This window comes from Erigeron canadensis, chromosome 5 (genome assembly GCF_010389155.1).
Source record: "Erigeron canadensis isolate Cc75 chromosome 5, C_canadensis_v1, whole genome shotgun sequence".
In the NCBI taxonomy this organism is placed as follows: Eukaryota; Viridiplantae; Streptophyta; class Magnoliopsida; order Asterales; family Asteraceae; genus Erigeron; species Erigeron canadensis.
This window is the reverse complement of record NC_057765.1, coordinates 21,572,106-21,591,700: the sequence shown is the minus strand read 5'-3', so window position 1 is coordinate 21,591,700 and position 19,595 is coordinate 21,572,106. Positions and strand designations below refer to the sequence as shown.

The 19,595-nt window shown below is 33.1% G+C and overlaps 2 protein-coding genes and 1 long non-coding RNA gene across 5 annotated transcripts; 1 reads left to right on the top strand and 2 right to left on the bottom strand.

The window, feature by feature from the left end:
• The first annotated feature begins 6,472 nt into the window (after positions 1-6,472).
• On the top strand, positions 6,473-9,139 carry LOC122601992. Of its 3 annotated transcripts, none has more exons than XM_043774726.1 (5): positions 6,473-6,597; positions 7,214-7,313; positions 7,482-7,687; positions 7,899-7,975; positions 8,804-9,139. In XM_043774726.1, the coding sequence occupies exons 2-5, from the start codon at positions 7,309-7,311 to the stop codon at positions 8,957-8,959; spliced, it is 444 nt and encodes a 147-aa protein (XP_043630661.1). In that variant the 5' UTR covers positions 6,473-6,597; positions 7,214-7,308; the 3' UTR covers positions 8,960-9,139. The 3 variants fall into 3 exon arrangements, with proteins under 3 accessions (XP_043630661.1, XP_043630662.1, XP_043630660.1); XM_043774727.1 differs by having other exon boundaries at positions 7,144-7,313; positions 7,899-7,959; XM_043774725.1 differs by having other exon boundaries at positions 7,144-7,313.
• Positions 9,140-10,707: 1,568 nt separating this feature from the next.
• LOC122601341 (expansin-B6-like) lies at positions 10,708-14,391 on the bottom strand. Its single transcript, XM_043774109.1, has 4 exons — positions 14,217-14,391; positions 13,733-13,848; positions 13,383-13,573; positions 10,708-11,054 (listed from the first exon to the last, which is right to left on the bottom strand). The coding sequence occupies exons 1-4, from the start codon at positions 14,389-14,391 to the stop codon at positions 10,733-10,735; spliced, it is 804 nt and encodes a 267-aa protein (XP_043630044.1). The 3' UTR covers positions 10,708-10,732.
• Positions 14,392-17,006: 2,615 nt separating this feature from the next.
• On the bottom strand, positions 17,007-19,198 carry LOC122600362. Its single transcript, XR_006324039.1, has 2 exons — positions 18,955-19,198; positions 17,007-18,587 (listed from the first exon to the last, which is right to left on the bottom strand). It is a non-coding gene; the product is annotated as an uncharacterized LOC122600362 (long non-coding RNA).
• Positions 19,199-19,595: the final 397 nt, after the last annotated feature.

The following is a 19,595-nucleotide window of genomic DNA, read 5'->3' as shown; positions in this document are numbered from 1 at the left end:
CTCCCCTATCATTCATTTCCTTCTCCTTCTTCATTTTTCCAAAATGCTCCATCACAAATTCATAATAAATACTAGTAATTTTGATTGTTGGTGGTTGAAATAACAAGATTTGGTAATGATAACATTAATAAACCTCAAAAATCCAAGACTTTCCTTGTGTTTCAAGAGTTCATCCACTTTTAGGGCTCTAAATCCGAAATTGAAGATGTAGGACGAATTGGTAAGTGTTTCATAGCTCAAAACATTCCTTTTACATTGTAGGTTACTTCCTTATTGTCAATCTAAACGTTTGGTGGTCCATATTGGCAAAATTTATGTGTTTTAGCTTAAAAACGTGTTTTTAATCAAATCGTTAGAAATTAGAAGTGGGTTTGTGAATTGGTGTGTTTTTATGTCATGGTTATACTTGAATTTGGTTGTGTTGAAGTTTAGTAACCGTATTTAGCTTCTAAGGTTGTCGATTTTTAGGTCAAAACCCGTTTTCTTGTTTTTCTTAACCTGCGGACGATGTTGATGAACTGACGGATGATCCGTGTTCATCTCATCATCCGGTGGATCATCCGCCAAATCGTCCGCCAATCCCCTGTCCTCCCTTAGCGTTTTCGTTCGGTTATCGGTCGACTTTCAATGATCCAAAGCTTGTTTATTAGTCTTATATCATCATTTTAAGGTCAACAAAACTGGTTAAACACATTTCTAAACACTTTGATTCTCAAGTCAAATTTTGGTGCTAAGTCATCGAACCGAATTTAACTAATACATTTCCCCTTGTCGCTTAAACGTTCTTGAATCACTTTTAAAGCATCCTCAGGATTGTGGCATAGTTTAGCTAGCTAAACCTTATCGATTGCGGATACCTTGCGATGATAAATTGTTGATTTAATAGGTTGTGATCGTTGTGCTCCCCGCTCACCCGCTTAAGCTCATTCTAATGACTTCTAGAGGCCAAGGTGAGTTTCGTAAACCCTCCCTACTCAATTGAGATTCGGGCTGAAAAGTGTACGTGCTTGTTATTGTTGTTTACTCGATTGATTGATTGTTTGATTAACGTATGGACTTGTTGCTCGATTAATTATGCTTCCGTTTATGAATACTTGTAGTTTGGGTAGTTATACATACATGGAAGACGGTTATACTTTCAATGAATAGGAGATGTGGTAGGAAGGCTGCGGGTGACCCTATATATAAGCATCAATGATTCCTTGAAATTAGAATCGTAAGAAGTGTATGTGCATTGTGTTGTTGATTGCTGGAAAACGTTTTGATAAGGATCAGGACATAGGATCTCGCATGATAACTTTTTCCCCTTAACGTATTATAGATTTGTATTTGTATGCATGTGATTGAGATAACGTGATTCCGCCATGTTGATGGCATATTCCCGCCATGTCGATGGCATAACGAGTAAGTCCACGATTAGTGGCATAACGTGATTCCGCCATGTCGATGGCATAATGAGTAAGTCCACGATTAGTGGCATAACGTGATTCCGCCATGTCGATGGCATAACGAGTAAGTCCACATTTGTGGCATAACGTTGTTGTTAACGATATTGTTTAACGTGTTTATTGTGTGTGATTGTTTAGTTGTAACGTAACGTTGATTGTAATGTTTTGTGATCATGCATTTGGAATATATGTAAGTCATGTCGTTGAAATATACGTAAGTCATGTCGTTATGATCACGCCTTTGAAATATGTGTAAGTCGTGCCGATATGTGTTAATTGAATGTAAACGTTGACTTGTTTTGATTTGTGATATCGTGAAACCTTCTAGGTTTTCCTTGGACGTGATTAGGTATTCTAATCCTCGTATATCATTAACGGTTGTTATCCCAACACACTTGATTCCTATTACTTACCCCTACGAACTCACCAACTTTATGTTGACGCGTGTTAGTACACTTTTCAGGTGACAGGTTAGCTCAAAGATGTATTGGATGATTGATTGCCTGATTTTGCTAGAATTGGATTTGGACTTGGACTTCTTGGATCCGTGATTCATTATTCCTGATTAGGGTTTATGCTTAGATGTGATCCGGTTGCTTGCACTACTAAATGGTTCGTATGGATTTACTTGATCCTTTTGTGCATTTAGTTTACTCTACATAACTTCCATGTCATGTTGTGCTTTTCTTGTGATACCCCATGATTCCGCCTTGTTGGGGTGTTACAGTGATATTGTAGTATAATAATTTCTATAATTTGTTGTACACGTAAAATATTTTGTGGCACACGTAAAATTATATTTTTATACTATATGTGAATTTACCTACATTTTATATGTAGAACATTTGGTTGGACATTGGTTGGATTGTTGGGTTGATACAAGAAGTCACAATTTGCTATCGATTTGTCGAAGTATTTACAGTTACTTTTGTGATCATCACCTCATGTACTCAGATTTTGATTCTATGGATCACTATATATATTCGGTATAACTTGTTTTGTTGTACTAGAAATGTTCTAAGCCTATGTATTTCATAATAGTAATTAATTATACATTTTAAACGACTCACATGTATTTATGTATGTAGTTTGTGTAATATGTGACTATAATGTGTCATTAATAGTGTTAAGGCGAGTTCCAACTTATAACTCTCCTGATATGTTTACGGAGAAAATTTGCAAACTCCATGATAGATAACCTTAAGAGAGAGTCAAGCTCTAATTAGAACAAAAGAGAAGAAGAGAGACATAAGTTTCCTTTAGTTTTTCTGCATACTAAGACTATCTTGAATGTTAAGGACGTCCTTAGGTGTTCTTTAGTTGTCACATCATATATTTACAAATCTTTAAAATCATTTAATTTTGATTTCAATCATACAAATGTCCTTGCATATTCTTATTTTATATACAAACAAAACAATAGTACTATGAATATCCTAAAGATATCTAAAAATATGTCATTAACTATGAACAAATAACCTTTACAAACAAGGACGAACATACTCAATAATATGAAATAGAAATGACAAGGAAGGATATGAAAATATATGCTCCCATTGAAAATAGCATAACAATATAAACTTACAATACAATTTAACAAACAATGCTACGTGCTCAACTAATTAGAAAAGGAAACACGAATAACTAATCTTAAGTGTAGGAGAACATGCGACATGAAAATAAAGTAAAGGTCTTTTGGACTGACTGGAATAATGATAGAATGCAATGAACGTTGGTTATGGAATGACAATGGTAATGGAATATGTAACCATTCCATCTACATGTTTGGTTGGTTATTGGAATGTAAAATTTAGGGGGAAAGGAATGGAATTCGTGGCAAATGACAAAAATACATATCTTTAATAAACAATCATCACTAAAAGAAATATTTAAACATGGAATACACTCGGATCAACATCAACAACATTATAGGCAATTGAATAAGTGATTAAACCAAAAAATACCCACTAGATACAGTTAGAGTAACCTCAAAAAACATTAAGGCAAATTAATATAAGATTAAATAAGAAAGTTTCATAAGATTCAAAAGACATATTTCAACAAAGTCATCATGTAAAAACAAACTCAAAACATTCCATCTAAACACGCAAAGTGACAAGCATTTAGGAAATACACATAGAGGCATATTACTTAAAATTAAAAATTAGTAAACACTTTTAAAACTTTAAGATGTCAAACATCATTGTTAAGCACGTCTTGTACCCATGCATGTTTGTCTTCATCATGAACCGTGTAAAAGATCACAATCAAGTCCTCATCCCGTGAAAGCATGCGCACAACTTTGTTTTATTCACGGGAACTCAAGCTATCTACTTTTTTCATCTTCGCGTGAAGCTTTTTACAAAGCTCCTCACGATCCTTATCGATTCCTAACAATGTTGTTAAACTTTTTGTTGCTTCCTCTATCTTGGAACCTACTATGTCAGCTGAATCTTTGAGGCTGTTAACTAGAGGTTCCCATGTATTGCTTCTTTTTCTCTTTCGGAGAATGCTAGACTCTTTTGTTAAAGGAGGACGAGTATAAGAAGTATTGTTTAGTGGTCAGTAATTATAGTTCATCCTTCATGACTTTCTTCTTATTCATTGTCCATTTCTGCTACAATATCAACAGCTGTTTGAGCAGCTGTTGCATTTGCACGATCCTTTCCAAACACCACAGTACCACACAAAGACGTGCTTGTGTGCCTATTGAGCTCGCTGATGATGGAATGGACTTGTGTGCTATGTGGGCTTTCTAATTGGACCATTTCCTGTCCCAACACTAGTCGTCTAGTCATATTTTCAAACAATCTTGGACTAAATTTCCCCCAACTTTGCAAAAGTGTATAGTTCCACTTCCAAATTAAGCAATACTTTAAACATCACTTCATGTCCATCCTGAAATTAACCTTGCCTACGAATTCCTTTATCTATTTAGGATTTATATATATATATATATCTATAAACCCTTAGGCCCGTCCTTATAAGGAACGGCGTCTAACCCACGTCTAACACTATTAATCAGTTTCTCTCTCCTCTAGACACACCCCTACTTATAACCCCCACTTCTTACCCATATCTAACACAATTCATCCACTATTATATTATTTCATTTTCATTTTTCACAAAACTAAACAAAGTCATTTTATTAAAATTAAAACACATTTTATTATTAAAAAACACATTACACGGATTAAAAAAAAAAACATTAGACAATGAAAATTCTGGAAACAAACATTAAACACATAAACCTAAGAATTAAAACACATTGAATTAAAAATACAAAGTAAAACTAGATATCCTTAAAATACGGCCCGTACTTCTCGATGAGGTTTTTGCGCGTAGCCCGTATTTGCTCCAGCTCGTCTTCATCTATGCCGGTAGGGATTGGCTGCTGCAAAAGTGCGAAAGCCACCCTGACCTTCTTGCGGAAGCGCTCATCCGCTCTCAGCTGACGTTCCTCCTCCACCTTCCTCCTATCCTCATCAATTTTTCTGGCCTGCTCTTCTTGCAACAGGAGCATTCGATCAAGGGTGTGCAAGGCCTGTTCTGACCCACTTGATCCACCACGGCTAGAAGTGGCATCCGAACCACTTGACATTTTCCGGCTAACATTACGACCTGGTGGTCTACGAATTGGGTCGTCTCCAAACAACCGGTCTTGAGCCACATCCGGGTTTCCACTCGACTGCCCCAAATCAACAAAATCACCCAAATCAACAAAATCATTCACGCCTCTTCTGGGAACACTATGATCTTGCCAAAAGGCGGGACAGTCTTTCAGCACATCATAACACGGCTCAAACTGATACTTGGGCGGTCCATAAACCGCCAAGTACTGAAGGTGAGCTTCGTTGTACACTTGCTTCTCATCTGCACCGCTCTGCCTTCCCTGTTCTTGCAGCCTCTTCATAATTGATCCAAATTTCTTAGTGGTACTTTTGATCTTGTTCCACTTCCTTGTAACTGGCTTTTGTTTCGTTCTCCATAAGGGGGGTTTTGGTTGTACCATTCGACCACTTTACGCCAAAACATACCCTCGTCTTGGCTAATACCAACTTGGGAGTCTTGTGAAGCATGTGTCTATGCCATGGACAACAAAACACATTCCTCTATTTTCCACTTCGCCTTCTCAGCTATAGCCACCCCTTTCTTTGTCACTCGTCTGGGCGGTGCAGGAACTTCTTCAACTTCTTCTTCTTCTTCCTCTGCAGATGCGACACTAGTTCGTGCCGGTTGTGAGGAAGTCTCACCTATAGGCCTCTGGTAGGACGAACCAGCAGCCTGAAATTGGTTAAATTGTTGCATCAACATGAACGCTTGAAGCTGTTCGTTAAACATGGGTGTACCTAATAAACTCGTAAATGATTGGTTTATTGGACCTAAGTTGCTAGAGCCCCCCCCCCCCCCCATATTAGACGACGACATGGAGGGGGAGATCCTACTGGTGGAACGGATCCCAAACCTAGCAGCGCATCAAATTCATCTAGTATATTTTGGGATGGGCCAGGGTTTTGGTTTTGGTTTGCAAGATTCTTATTTCTCCTAAGCATTTTGATTGATGAAGTGTGAAATGTTGAGAGAAAGATGTGTTTTTGATTGATGAAGTTTGAAGTAGTGATGAAATGGTAGTGGAATGGTGGTGTTTAAATAGAGGAAAAAAATATAAAAAAAATTTAAAAAGAAGGGGAGCGGGCTAGCAACGGCTAGTAGTTTACAAAATTCAAAAAAAAAGTTTGTTTTTTTTTTATTTTGGCTGCAATTGCAACTCGGGCCCCACACCAGACGTTCGACTGTGTTCGATTTCAGACGCACGCACCAGACGCCGAGCCAGACGCACTCCGTGCTAATAGCGTCGGACGCGTCTGGCTCCTAGTAGACGCCGGACGAAGCTCCTATAAGGACCGGTCTTATAAAGCATTTTGGGTTTAAGACATTAAGTAATTTTGCATTATCCCAAAAATACCCCTACCCTACACGCTCCTTTCTGCTAAACCATAACACACACAAAGACACATATTTCACACTATCCACCCACCGCCCTCCATCACCACGACCTTCCATCTCCACCACCGCTAGCAAGACCATGATCGCCACCGCTATCAAGACCATATTCGTCGTCCATCACCACCGCTTTCCCCCTTTACTGGTGATTCGTCTTTCTTCATAATCTTCTAATTTTGTTAACTATTTCAAAGTTCCTAATACAAGCTTTACTGGTGATTTTTCTTTCTTTTGAAATTTTTTTACATGTTTGAATATTCTGTGTGAAATGTTATTATCTTAAGACAAATCGATGAGGTTATTTCAACTCTTGGTTTTGGTACATTTAATTTTCAAATGTTTTTCTTGATTAATTATCTTAGGACAAATGTTGCTTATTGAAATCTAGAATTCAAGGTTACATGTCGCCTCCTTTATTTGATTATTAAAAGCCAACATATCATATCTTCTTTAGTTATGCCTTGCCTAACCATTATTGGGAATCAATATAAACATGGTGTCCCTATGAAAATCTCAATCTGTTGCATTGCATGGTTGTATCCCTAATGTGTGCCATTCCAAGGTTTTAATGAGATGAAACGTCACCGTTTCAGTTATTTCACCTTCTATTTCTTCTTTGCTTGATTGCATTTTGATTTCTTTTGTTAATGCTAGATTATAGTTTTAATTTGTTTCAGTGATATGTATGCAGCGTCAGTTGGGTTTTTAAAAAGTGGTGGTGTTATTGGGTGTATGCTTCATTGCTATTGTTGCACACGCAGATACGGGATATTCTAATAGTTCATTATAACGAGAGTCATAATGGCAAAGCTCAACCCAAGTACCTCTACGGACGGGGACATTGAAAACAGGGCTCATGGGGTGATGTTTTTGACTTTTTTAATAATTAGATACATAATTACATAGCTTTACATGATCGTTCTTCCCGCTAAGTAATAATATAGTTGTATAAATCTTAATGATATTTTGAAAATCTCTCCTATAATTCTATAAAGAAGTTAACGATTAATGAGAATTTATTGGGTGCAGATTACATCAGGGTTATACTTTATTTGGTGCCTTAGTGGGAATGAAAACACTATTGATTCTTCTTCACTACCAGTCATTATCATACAACCTCAAGCATTTGAAAGAATGGTGGGCTACATGTTGTTATATTGTTTCTCATTATAAGGATGCAATTAACGTTATGGAAATCGGGCTATTGTATACTTTTGTACAATATTGGGAGTCAGGTATATTTGTGTTTCATTTATTGTTTTTAGGATAGATATATAGATGGCAACTACCATGATCTATGTATTTTTTGGATTGATATATGCATGAACTACAATTGGTTATTATAAACTCTGATAATATTGTTATTTGGATGTCACTTATCATTCTTTTACATGTTGCTTATATGTCAACTAAATGGAACTAACATTATATGTAATGGTTGTGCAGTCAAGATTGGTCGACCTAAATGTCGTGTAACAAAGCGGTTTCATCCAGAGACGAAGCAAAGGTCTTTGTTATTTCTGGTACTTATGTTTCCGGTTTTGAAACAAACATTATTCCTCTATTTATACCTTCTAAAGTGAATTACTTAGCAGATATGATACATACATGGTGGCTTCTCTGAAACAATGTAACTAATAGAAATAGTGGTCATGCCTTATGGGACAAAAAATCTATTTAATCTGTTAAATATGATTGGTTTAGTTGTGCTTAAGGCCAAGTTGCTATAAATATTATTAACCAAATCTTATTTTGTCATGGAGTGTATTTGTTAGGCAGAATAAGTAGGGAAAATAATGTTTGGACCTTGGTGTATTAAAGGTATTATTAGTTTTACTCCATATGTTATAACCGCTATAGAGCTCGACATATTCCCTTTAGGCTATATAGATTTTATCTGCTTGACCTCCTAACAATGAGGCATAAAGTATGGTGATACCATTTCAACGATAAGCTACTTACTTTTAGGGGTTCTTTTTATAAGATATTTGTGTGTTGGGCAAGGTTATAAATTCAGGGTAACTTGTGAAATTTGTCGATGTGGTGAAACTGAAAGATTAAATGTTCAATATCTTTCAGTTTGTCTAAGTGAAATATGAGTTGATTTGGTAACGGGTCAGTGCATGTTTTGGCCAAAATGCTTTGTTTTTGCTACCATAAAAGGTAAAGGTAGAACATGTATATCATAATTATATATGCACCATACTTTATAACAAGCTATAGGCCTATAGTGAAAGGTTCACCTTATTGTTTTTTTCTCGATACATTTTAAGTATTTTGTTCTCTATAGATTTTTGATAATATATTGGCCGGTGGTCATATCTACTCATTTAGGCCGATACGAAATGCAGGTTATATTTTATGAGCCAGATTGGAATCCTCATGTGGACAAGCAGGCTCTATGGTGGGCACATATAATTGGTGTAGCAAACCCGAATTTCAGCATGGGTCGTCAAGGTAGAAATTACATACAAGTGATATGCTTGCTCTGTTTCTATATTGCTTGAGTGTAAAATTCCTTTATGTACAATGATGCAAATGTTGTCTAATAGAGGTAAACAGAGGTAGCCTCTTTTACAACTATAAGTGATCTTTCAAATTGATAAGCATGTAAAAATTCTGTTTCATAAAAGTATTGATCTTTTATTTGAGTTGAAAAGTGGAAATACATATTGAAATTTTATTCCCAGGCTATAGTGTAATGAATATCATCAAACACTTGATATGACTCAATATGGAATTAACTTCATTATCTCATAAGAACTTCAATTTCTACACTTGCATCTCAACTCTAAACTACTAACTCAACTCTCTTGAGTTGCGGGTGAGTTATAACTCCATAAGTTCACATATTGCTAAAGCCATCCATTTTTACTTTGAACTATTTATTTATTTACTTATTTCCTTCAATAAAATATATATAACATGATGAATGTTTGAAATATTTGTGAAGTTTAGAGGATCCATTTTATTTGGAAGTCTCTTTTTTTCCTTGACGGTAGACATCACCTACGTGAGTTTAGATTGTGATTTATAAACTTTGAAAGTAAGTCATGTAATGAGCTCACGAGAAGATAAATAAACTATAATATATCACGAAACGGTGGATGAACTACACGAAGATGAGTATTATGTTGTAACTAATCACCGTCAAGGTATCTCGCACGTTGTTAACTGTCGGCATTTTAGAGGTACCGCTGCAACGTGCGGGTACCCATCTAGTATATATATATATATATATAATATATATATATATATATATATATATATATTGTACGTGCCAAGGGAGGGTTGAATAAAGAACAAGCAATCAAAACAGTAAAGGGGATCAATCTCGATCATCCGATCAAGGCTCAGACCAAGCATCTTCCTCCTCCTTCTTCCTTCTTTTCCGGCAAGACGACGAACGCCGCCACCACCTCCTTCTCTGGCGACCGTCACCACCTCCTCCTTCCTTCTTCTTCAACAAGAAAACCGCTGCTACCACCTCTGGCGACATCTCCGGCAATCCTCAGTTTCGTTTTCCAGTGGATCCATAAGGGCGTTTCCCTCGTCCGTTCTTAAATGGTTGTCACCAGACGCATATGAGAATCGTATAGAAATGATTGACGGTGATGAAGTGATGGTGGCGGTTTGATATAGTACTGGCTCCGCCCTTGCTGCAGGCGCCGGCGCCGTGGTTGGAGTGCTCGGAGATGATGTTGGTGGCGGCAGTTGTCTCGCCGAAGAAGAAGGAAGGAGGAGGAAGATGCTTGATTTGTTCCGTCGAAAATACAAGATTGGGCGGTTGTAAAGCGTCCCCTGGTACTTTTTTTCTTCTCATCCCCAATTTATCTTTCCTCTCTTGTGCTATCTTCATATATTCACGACTCCGGGCTTTAATTTGTTCCTTTGGCATATTTTGGAATTGAGATTTCCGGATATATCCATTTTAAAAAGTAGTCCATATCCATCGCTTTACCATACGCGTGCTTTGAATTCTTCTTTTTAATACATACTTGTAATCCAAAATTTTCTTATTTTCTTTCGTATTATATGATTTATATCATGAAATTAACCTTCAAACTAATCAAAAAACTGACATAATACAGCTATAAAATATGCATATGTATTAAATAATTCTCAATAAATCATGGGAGTAGAAAGGACAATGAGTTATATCTTCCAAAGGGGATTAACATAATCTCTAGACGACACCATATATAGTTGAACATACTCCACGAGTATTAATTCTGTTCTATATATATCTGGCCCCTATTCGTGTCCGGCCTCATTCGAAACTAAAAGTTAACATGCGAGAAATAAGTATGACCAACTTTAAAATCCATTGGAACAGCATTATAAGCAAAAACAACGCTGTTTGTTGGAGAAGTAAGCCTGAACGAGAATGGACCGTGGGTCGATGGGTTTGTATCGACTACCCAAACAGCACCCCAAAGATTTCTCATTGGAATAAATCGATCCGAGCCAGTCCATGCTATCTCCACTGCCTTAAGTCCACCATCTTTATCAGTATAAGTTATCACGGTTGAAAACCAGGAAGGGCTTGTACTCTTGTCAATCTTGAAAGCAATCTTTGTTGTTCCATAGTTGCATGGAACTCTATATATACAAAGAACTCTAGTTAGACATTTCGGTCTAATTAATTATATTAATTTAAAAAAAAAAAAAACAATCTAATTTGACAACCCATGCATATACCATATAGTTATCTTCAACATGTATACCTAAAAATCAAACACTAAGGGGTGTTTGTTATTGAGATTGCAAAACAGATTTTGTGTTATCAAAATAGATTATGCGTTTTCAAAACTGCGTTTTGAAAAAGCAGGTAGGTACATGCTTCTTTAAAACTGCGTTTTCATAGCAGATAATTACTTTTTTTACACAAACACTTTTTTCAGATTATCTGCGTTTTACGAACGTAATAATCAGATAATCAATTCAAAACGTATTCCCAAACACCCTCTAAAAATGTAAAAGAGACAAATGGTTTTCAGATTTACAACTAGCATATGAATTTGGAAAACATTTTCTTTAGATTCGGGTTGGGCTAATGGGCCATTTGAAAAAATGTACACCATTTGAAACATTTTCTTTTCCTTTTTTCAATATTCCTATTATGCTTTAAATTATTTGTAAATTAATTCTTTTTAAAATATTTACATAAATGCCATCAATTTATCTTAGCCATTGATCTATTTAATCTAAAAGGTGAAAAATGATTCTCGCAGTTCTCGACAATTTATTGGTTCTCATTTTATCTTTTTAATATATATATATATATATATATATATCTTTAATATATACTAAAAGAGAACCCTTAATTCAAAAATAAAGTAATCTAGACCCTTTATTAAATTTCTTTCTTAATTTTCCACCCTTAGATCAAAATGATGACATCATCATTGATTCAATCTTTAATCAAATACTCTTTTAGTCATTCAACTATGAATAAAATGTTCCAACAATACATATTATTAATTAATATTCTACTAATCACATCAAAATTAATATTTTTAACTTTTTGGATACCCTTTAATATGTCTAATTTTTATAATACCCTTTTTGATCCACATCATAGTCTATCATTCTTTTAATTTTCTTTTGATTTTCTTATAAATCTTCTTACAGATTAGTATTATTAAAAGAAAAACGTTATCTAGATTTGTTAACAAAGAATGATTGTTTCAAAAAGCTATGTCGATCCATTTTATAACTTTTTTAATATTTGATTTTTTTAATAACTGTTAGCATTTATATCTACAGTCGTTAAATTTGTGTCAAGTAATATTATGATCTATGTTCCATTATAACTTATTTTCCGTATATGATTTTCTTACAAATAATTAATAACAAATAATATTGTATTGAATTATGGTTTAAATTAACCTTATGTTATGAAGTATAACTATACACTTGATGATATATAATTAAGGTTGAAGAATGGGGTTTTTATTGTTTATAGTGAATCATATGAATGAGCTCATAGGAAATATTGTGACAAACAACCATTATCGTGATATGAAAAATATATGAATGTTTTACATCAACTAAAAATTAGCATAATAATAATTACATCTTTGCTTCCATATCGCTATATACAATATCATAGCACATCAAATTGTGTTAGATAGGATGAGTTACATCGATGCAATCAAGGAATCTTGGAACATATGTGTTAAAATTATATATGAGTTAAAATTGTCTTAATTTGGAATCAGAAGTATAAGTACAACCCAAAAATTGTTCCATTCGAGTCCCTCTTCAATGAAGGAAGCGTTAGGGAAATCAATAACTTCGCTATGGCTTCAATGAAGGTGATTACATGCTTGTGGATCATAGGCATAAAATCAGCTTTTACAAAACCACTACTATTTGTGTATTTAATTATCTTGTGGATACCGTGAATCCTTATAACTTTTTATATTATACGTAGTTAACTACATCCATGCATTGGACCAACCGTTTTAGCTTTCAATTCACTGGAAAAAAACATATGTTGTAATCTTTAAAAATATAACCATTGGTGATACTACATAAATCTATAAAACATTTGTAAGGTGGATGAGAAATAATTGTCAAACCATAGTCTTTGAAATTATATTTATACCATGGTTGGTTTATGAAAAAAACAACCTGTGTTTTCATTATTTTATTTTATTTATTATTCTGTCATTGTTTAATAGCTTTTAAGTATTTATTATACCATTGTGTTAACTTTTTTATACGTCTAAATGTAATTTCTATTATATGTTTATTTCACGTTTCTAACAATAATTGGGCCAACTTGAGGATGGACATAAAACCACCCTAGTATAAAGCTGGATCCGCCAATGGATCATTAAGACTGTAACTAGCAAAATTCATATACAGTAGTATATAACACAAATATATGCAAACAGTTAATAAAAACATATATGAACGTACCTTTGAAAATGAATATCAACTTGGCCAAGATCACGTAGATTTGCAGCTTGTCCTGGATGTGCCATTGCACCGAAAGCATGACTGCTTAGATCAAAGTGATAAGGAACATCGTTACATTTACCAGCGCATTCATACGTTATCGTAACAGTGATCGGTCTACCAGAGCAATAAGGCTCACGATTGCATTTGATCTAATTAAGCACAATCAACCTCAATAGAGTTACATATATATAATATATATATGAAGCATATACTGTATATAAACTACAACACCTATATCTATACTTATTTTTATGTATATAACTTTATATGGATAATGAATGAAATTTACTACTCGTATATTTAATTACCTGAAAACAATCACCGCATCCTTTACCTTGCAAAAAAATCCTAGAATTTCCAGCTGCTATCATGCTTAAGAATGGAGGTAATCTAATTACATTATCATCCAATCCACAAGCTTCTCCTATATGTGTATTGCCGTACATGATGATTACAAGTAGATAATAATAATAATAATAATAATAATAATAATAATAATAATATAATAATAATAATAATAATAATAATAATAATAATAATAATAATTGAATGAAATATTTTACGCAATCATAATTGAATGAAATATTTTACATTGAATGAAAATTATTATTAATAACAAAAATTAAAAATAATAACAATAATAACACCAGCTAATTGTTTTTAACAACTAAATTTTAATTAAACTTTGAGAACACCGGAAAAAACGCTAGAATTTGAGAAAATATTATTACATTGATAAAAGTACAATAAATAAACATCATAAAATTAATGTATGTATATGTAATTAATTACCACATCCAACACCATTGGGTGCTCCATACAATGTCCCTAAAGCAGGTGTAAAACCATTATTTCTATTAACAAATAATTCATCGTCATTCGAACATAAAGAATGGCTTACAAAAAGAGCAGAAATTAAACAAACAGATGCGAAGATGGAAAAAGGGTTTCGAATGTTAAATGCCATTTTGCCTTGAATATAATTGGTGGGATTCATTTGGAATTTATATTGGTGATTAGAATGGTGTTACTAATAATTTCCAGTTACAATTAAACTAAATTATATTGTGGTAGAATACTTTCTTAATATCTATAATATTTTTCTAACTCTATCTTTGATTGAAAATGGTAAGTAATTTTTTTTGTATACGAGGTTAATTATGCAGAATTATATAATTATAATAATTTGTTTACTGTTTACTACATACTTGCTATACCCAACCCCTACTTACTATAACGAAGTCAAGCATTTCAAAAGTTTCATGCAATTAAGGTAATTTCAACTCTAGATAATTACTTTCTAGATTAGGTATATTTTTTTAAAATTATAATGATTGGGTCAACGATATCACATATTTATATTCTTAAAATGTTCTTTAATCAGTAATATTTTCATCTAACACCTTTTAAAATATTTTCACATACATTATGTGACTTAACATTAACTAGCACGGTACCCGCACAATGCGGCGGTGGTTGTGGCGGTGACGGTGTGGTAGTAGGGGGGACTATTGGTGTCGGAAGCGTCGAGTGGTGTTGATAACTAATGTAAAAATAATTGATATAATTTATATATTAATTATTGTTAAAGGGATAACGTATGTAAAAGTATTTTAAGAGGTGATAAATGAAAATATTACATACTTTCAACACTTCCAAACATATTACATATTTAAATTACACTATATATATATATACATATATATATACTTTAAATTACACTATATATACTTTAAATTACATATTTAAATTACACTATATATATATATATATATTTAAAATATCTCCATTAACACTTTAAATCAATTACTTTTATATCAATTACTTACAACAATCGACGTCTGCCACCAACAGTTGCGCCACCACCACACCACCGCCCCCACGACCACCGTCGTATTTTGCAGTTAGGTTGATGGGCAACATAACGGTTTAATACATAAATGTATATAAAATGTAACACCTAATGCCATTAATTTACGGATTTTGGCTTCTAATATCTATAAGGTGTTTAGGGAAGTGGAAATTTAAAAAGTCTTAACTCTACCAAGATAGAAAGACAACTCTCATTTTTTATCTTAATGATAAATTAAGACATCCAGCCTTTGCATAGGGCGAGGATTAAAAATGCATAAAGAACCTACTCTAGAATATTAAAATTATAAATTAATTTTTTTTATTTAGGTCAATCTAAATAATTATTATATTAGTTTTAATATTTAATCATTATTTAAATATATTTATATATTAGTATTTATATTTATTAAAAATATCTCACTAAAATACTTAATTTATAACTAGCATCGTATTCGAGTGTGAACTCGTTTAAACCGAGTTCGAGTTTAACTATATCGAGTTTGAGTCGAACCCGAACCAAAAAACGAGCTCGAGTAGTTAGACGATCCGAGCTTTAGACGAAAAAATTGGGCTCGTCTCGCTCGAAAGATCGTTCACTGCCGAACGAGCTTTACGAGCTACTCGAGCCTTACTATACATGGTTAAAAATATCACTTATATGTTACTAAGGAGACTTGAACCCATGACTTTAAAATTTAATGGATAACACTTTAACGACTAAGAACAACCATCTTTTTATTATTATCTTTGTATATTATGTTATATAAATGATCAATTATTTAATTAAGTCTTTAACTATTACTATTCATTTCGCTTATGTATTACTTAAATAAAAAAAATCGAGACTTAATACTTTAATTGTGTATCAAACTTAATATTTTTTCAATTTATGTCAACTTTCAAGTAATGTGATATGTGTCGCTTGCTCTTAACATATTAACTTTTTTTAACTTATTTTTTGATAACTAATACATATTCTTTAAAAAAAGTAAATATAATATGTTTTATCTAAATCTTATATATATTCTTTAAAAAAGGTAAATATAATATGTTTTATCTAAATCTTATATATATATATATTTAAAATAACATCTTATTATTCATTTTAATTTTTATGAGATAACTTATTTTAGGATAAATGCAAAAATACAAACAAACTTTCATCATATTACCATGAATAAAAATGATCTATCAAAATTATGATTGGTATTATATATATATATATAGGGGTTGGGTATTGTAAAACAAGTATTAAAGTAAAAAAAAAATAGGACAAAATCTTGACCCTTAGATCATGGTAAATTTGATGCACGAAGATTCACGAGACAATTTATGCATGATACTTTTTATGATGCACAGTGATTTTCAGTGAAAAGAAACCTATTGTTTTATTTGTTTTACTTTAATACTTGTTTTACTTACCTAAAACTTATATATATATACTAGCCTTGTACCCGCGCGATGCGGCGGGGCATAGGAAAAAAACGTTGGTTAAGTAGCGGTACCGTGTCATTATATGAATGTATGATTCAACTCAGGTGTTTCTTTGTCCGGCTGAAAGTGCAAACCGCCATTGTTGTTTCAAGGAAAAGAAGGGATATGCCTAAGGTTTTTCTTTTAAGGGTATTTTTGATATTTCAGGGATAAAGTGTTTGATAGGAGTATAGATTAAAAGGGTAAATTGAACCTTTAATCGATCATGTGGCGTGCAAATAAAAACATGTGATATAAAAAAACGATACACACAAGATAATACCAGATTTACTAATATGATCACTAATACAAACAAAATGATTCAAATCAAGACACAACAACTAAATAAAAAATTTAATAAAACTCTCATGCTTTATAAAACCTATGGCAGCAAGAAAGAGTGTTTGTTCATCAGAAAAACTATACGCAACCCTTGATGAACCATTGCGCCACACTTCTTTCATAGACTGCGGATCTGTGAATTCTTTGACAGAAAATAACTTTCCAATGCTTGAGGCGATCGGTCTAGTGCAAAGTTTGTGAAGTTAATTGACAATTCTATCTTGGCACCAAGTTATGTAGCAGATGGATCGGTCCAGATGAATTATGTTGTTAAGGGAAGCGGTCAGATTATGGTAGTGGGAAGTGAAGGAGAGCCTATATTGGATGTTAAAGTTGAAGGAGATTTCATTCCTTCATTGTTCCTCGGTTCTTTGCTAGTGCTTACACTGCAGATCGATGATTGTGGAATGGAAGTTTTTTCCATCATAACTTCTTCAAAGTAAGTCATATTATTTACATACAATGAATCGGATCGAAGATTTTTTACAGAAAATAAAAAAACTGTACAAGTTAATATATCTCAAGATACTTATCCGGCCCATTATATTATAGTTGCATAAAATAGTAAGGAACTTTCTATATTTTAACAAATCTTGAAATTAAGTACTATAAAAATAGTACCCACATATGCACGAAAAAAAATTTAAAAAATAGTTACAGATTTAATCCGAAAGTATTATGAATATTTAAAAATGTCCCCTGAAAATGCCCTTGTGGTACCCAAACATATGTACAGCAACAACAATATATATGTTAACCCCAAAAATTATATACGATCACCACGTGGATATCATATTCATATATATACTTCTTATAATTAGTTGTAAACTAAAGTTCGTGTGCCTAATAATTTATAAATAATGTTTCTAATATCACAGGCCTATTTCGGACAACTGGCTGGAAATACTTCAGTATGGAAGGCATTATCTCCTTTGGTTTTACAGTCCATTTTAAACCGTAATAAAAAATGAGAACAAGATTTGAAGAGGAAGAACACAGAAATCATCATAACTGTTACTGGCTCTAAGTTATTAAATGAATATGCATAATTGTTAAGCTTTATAATTCATGGTGTTTAATTGTAAAATTATATTAATGGAAAGAGTGTTAATGTTAATTAGTGAAATGTATAAATATCCCCTTCCACCCATTTGTAATTAACTCTTACATATAATAAAATCATTCTAAATATCAAGTCTATACTAATACCGGTATTCCCTCAAAACACACACTAAAACACACTTTTTCACACACTACACATAATCTACCATTTATCCATAATTAAGCCTAAATCTACTATTTACAATTGGCATCAGAGCCTATGGGAAAAATCCGACCTGTTCCTCGACTTGATTCCTTCATATTATTCTGATTCGATCCGATTCAACGGTGATCACTTTTCCGGCAAACTTTCCGGCAAAGTGTTTTGACCGTAAAATTGGTTGGGGTTTGTGCGCATTTTCTTTCTAAGCATTTTCGTTCTGATTTTCTATCCTGATTCAAAGTAACGAAAAAGAGATCGTGAATTTTAATTTAATATAAGAATATAGTTATAAAATCGGTTTTCTATTTTTTTTTCTGTTCATTTACCGGTATTCAAAACTCGGTATTAGTGAAGTAATTATCTTTTGATTTACCGGCTTTCAAAACCGGTATTCAAAACCTATGCCTGGTTTACACCAAAACCGGCATTAGTACATGATTTCGTGTATTTTCTAAACTATACTCTGCCCAAATTTTTTTCCCGAAAACTGGTATTTGTTCTTTTCTCTAATAACCGGTATATGTTCATCATTTCTTCTCATACCCAAACCCAACTCAAACCCATTCCATTACAGTAAAGATTGAACTTGAACCATACCGGTATATGTATTTTCTTGTATGTTTGATTGAACTTGAACCATTTCTTCATTCACCATCTTGATTTACTATCTGTGTGAATAAGTCTTTTCGGGTGTGTTTGTTTAAAGAAATATAGAAAGATTGTGATTTTTCTATTAAAGAAGAGAGTTTTTGTTTTGTGTCTTGTATAAAGTGAAAGGTTGTCAAAGAGAGAGATAATGTGTCACGGGTATTTACAGAAAACGTATATTGAATAGAGTGTATCATCTCTTTCAAAGTAAAACGTGTTGCAGTATCTCATTGAGTTGTCAAAGTGTAATTGGTCAAAATCATGAGTGCTTAATAGTTGTCTACCATTTCCATCTTACACGCGTAAGAAGTTAGGTTTGGCCTCCAAATTTATTTATTTTTAATTCATGTGTTGGAGAAACAAATAATATGGTGTTTGGTCCAAACTGTGTCACCACGTGACCAACTTGTAGCACGTCATCCTTTTTCAAAAGGCTAGAAAAAAAAAAAACAAAGTTCCATTTTTCAAAATTCTTTCACGTGTCATCCGTTTTTTTTTATTCCTTTTAGTTTAAAATTTGAGTTACATTTTCTTTTGGGCTACATTTATAGTATTTTGGGCTAGTAATTTGTGTTGAACTAAAATTTAAA

Excerpts from the sequence above, each read along its gene's own strand:
- LOC122601992 (XM_043774726.1), top strand. Across the intron at positions 7,688-7,898 it reads TGTACAATATTGGGAGTCAG|TCAAGATTGGTCGACCTAAA; the intron begins GTATATTTGTGT and ends ATGGTTGTGCAG. Across the intron at positions 7,976-8,803 it reads AAAGGTCTTTGTTATTTCTG|GTTATATTTTATGAGCCAGA; the intron begins GTACTTATGTTT and ends TACGAAATGCAG.
- LOC122601341 (XM_043774109.1), bottom strand. The coding sequence starts at position 14,391 with ATGGCATTTAACATTCGAAACCCTTTTTCCATCTTCGCATCTGTTTGT. Across the intron at positions 13,849-14,216 it reads ACCCAATGGTGTTGGATGTG|GAGAAGCTTGTGGATTGGAT; the intron begins GTAATTAATTAC and ends ATACACATATAG. Across the intron at positions 11,055-13,382 it reads GTTGATATTCATTTTCAAAG|AGTTCCATGCAACTATGGAA; the intron begins GTACGTTCATAT and ends TTGTATATATAG.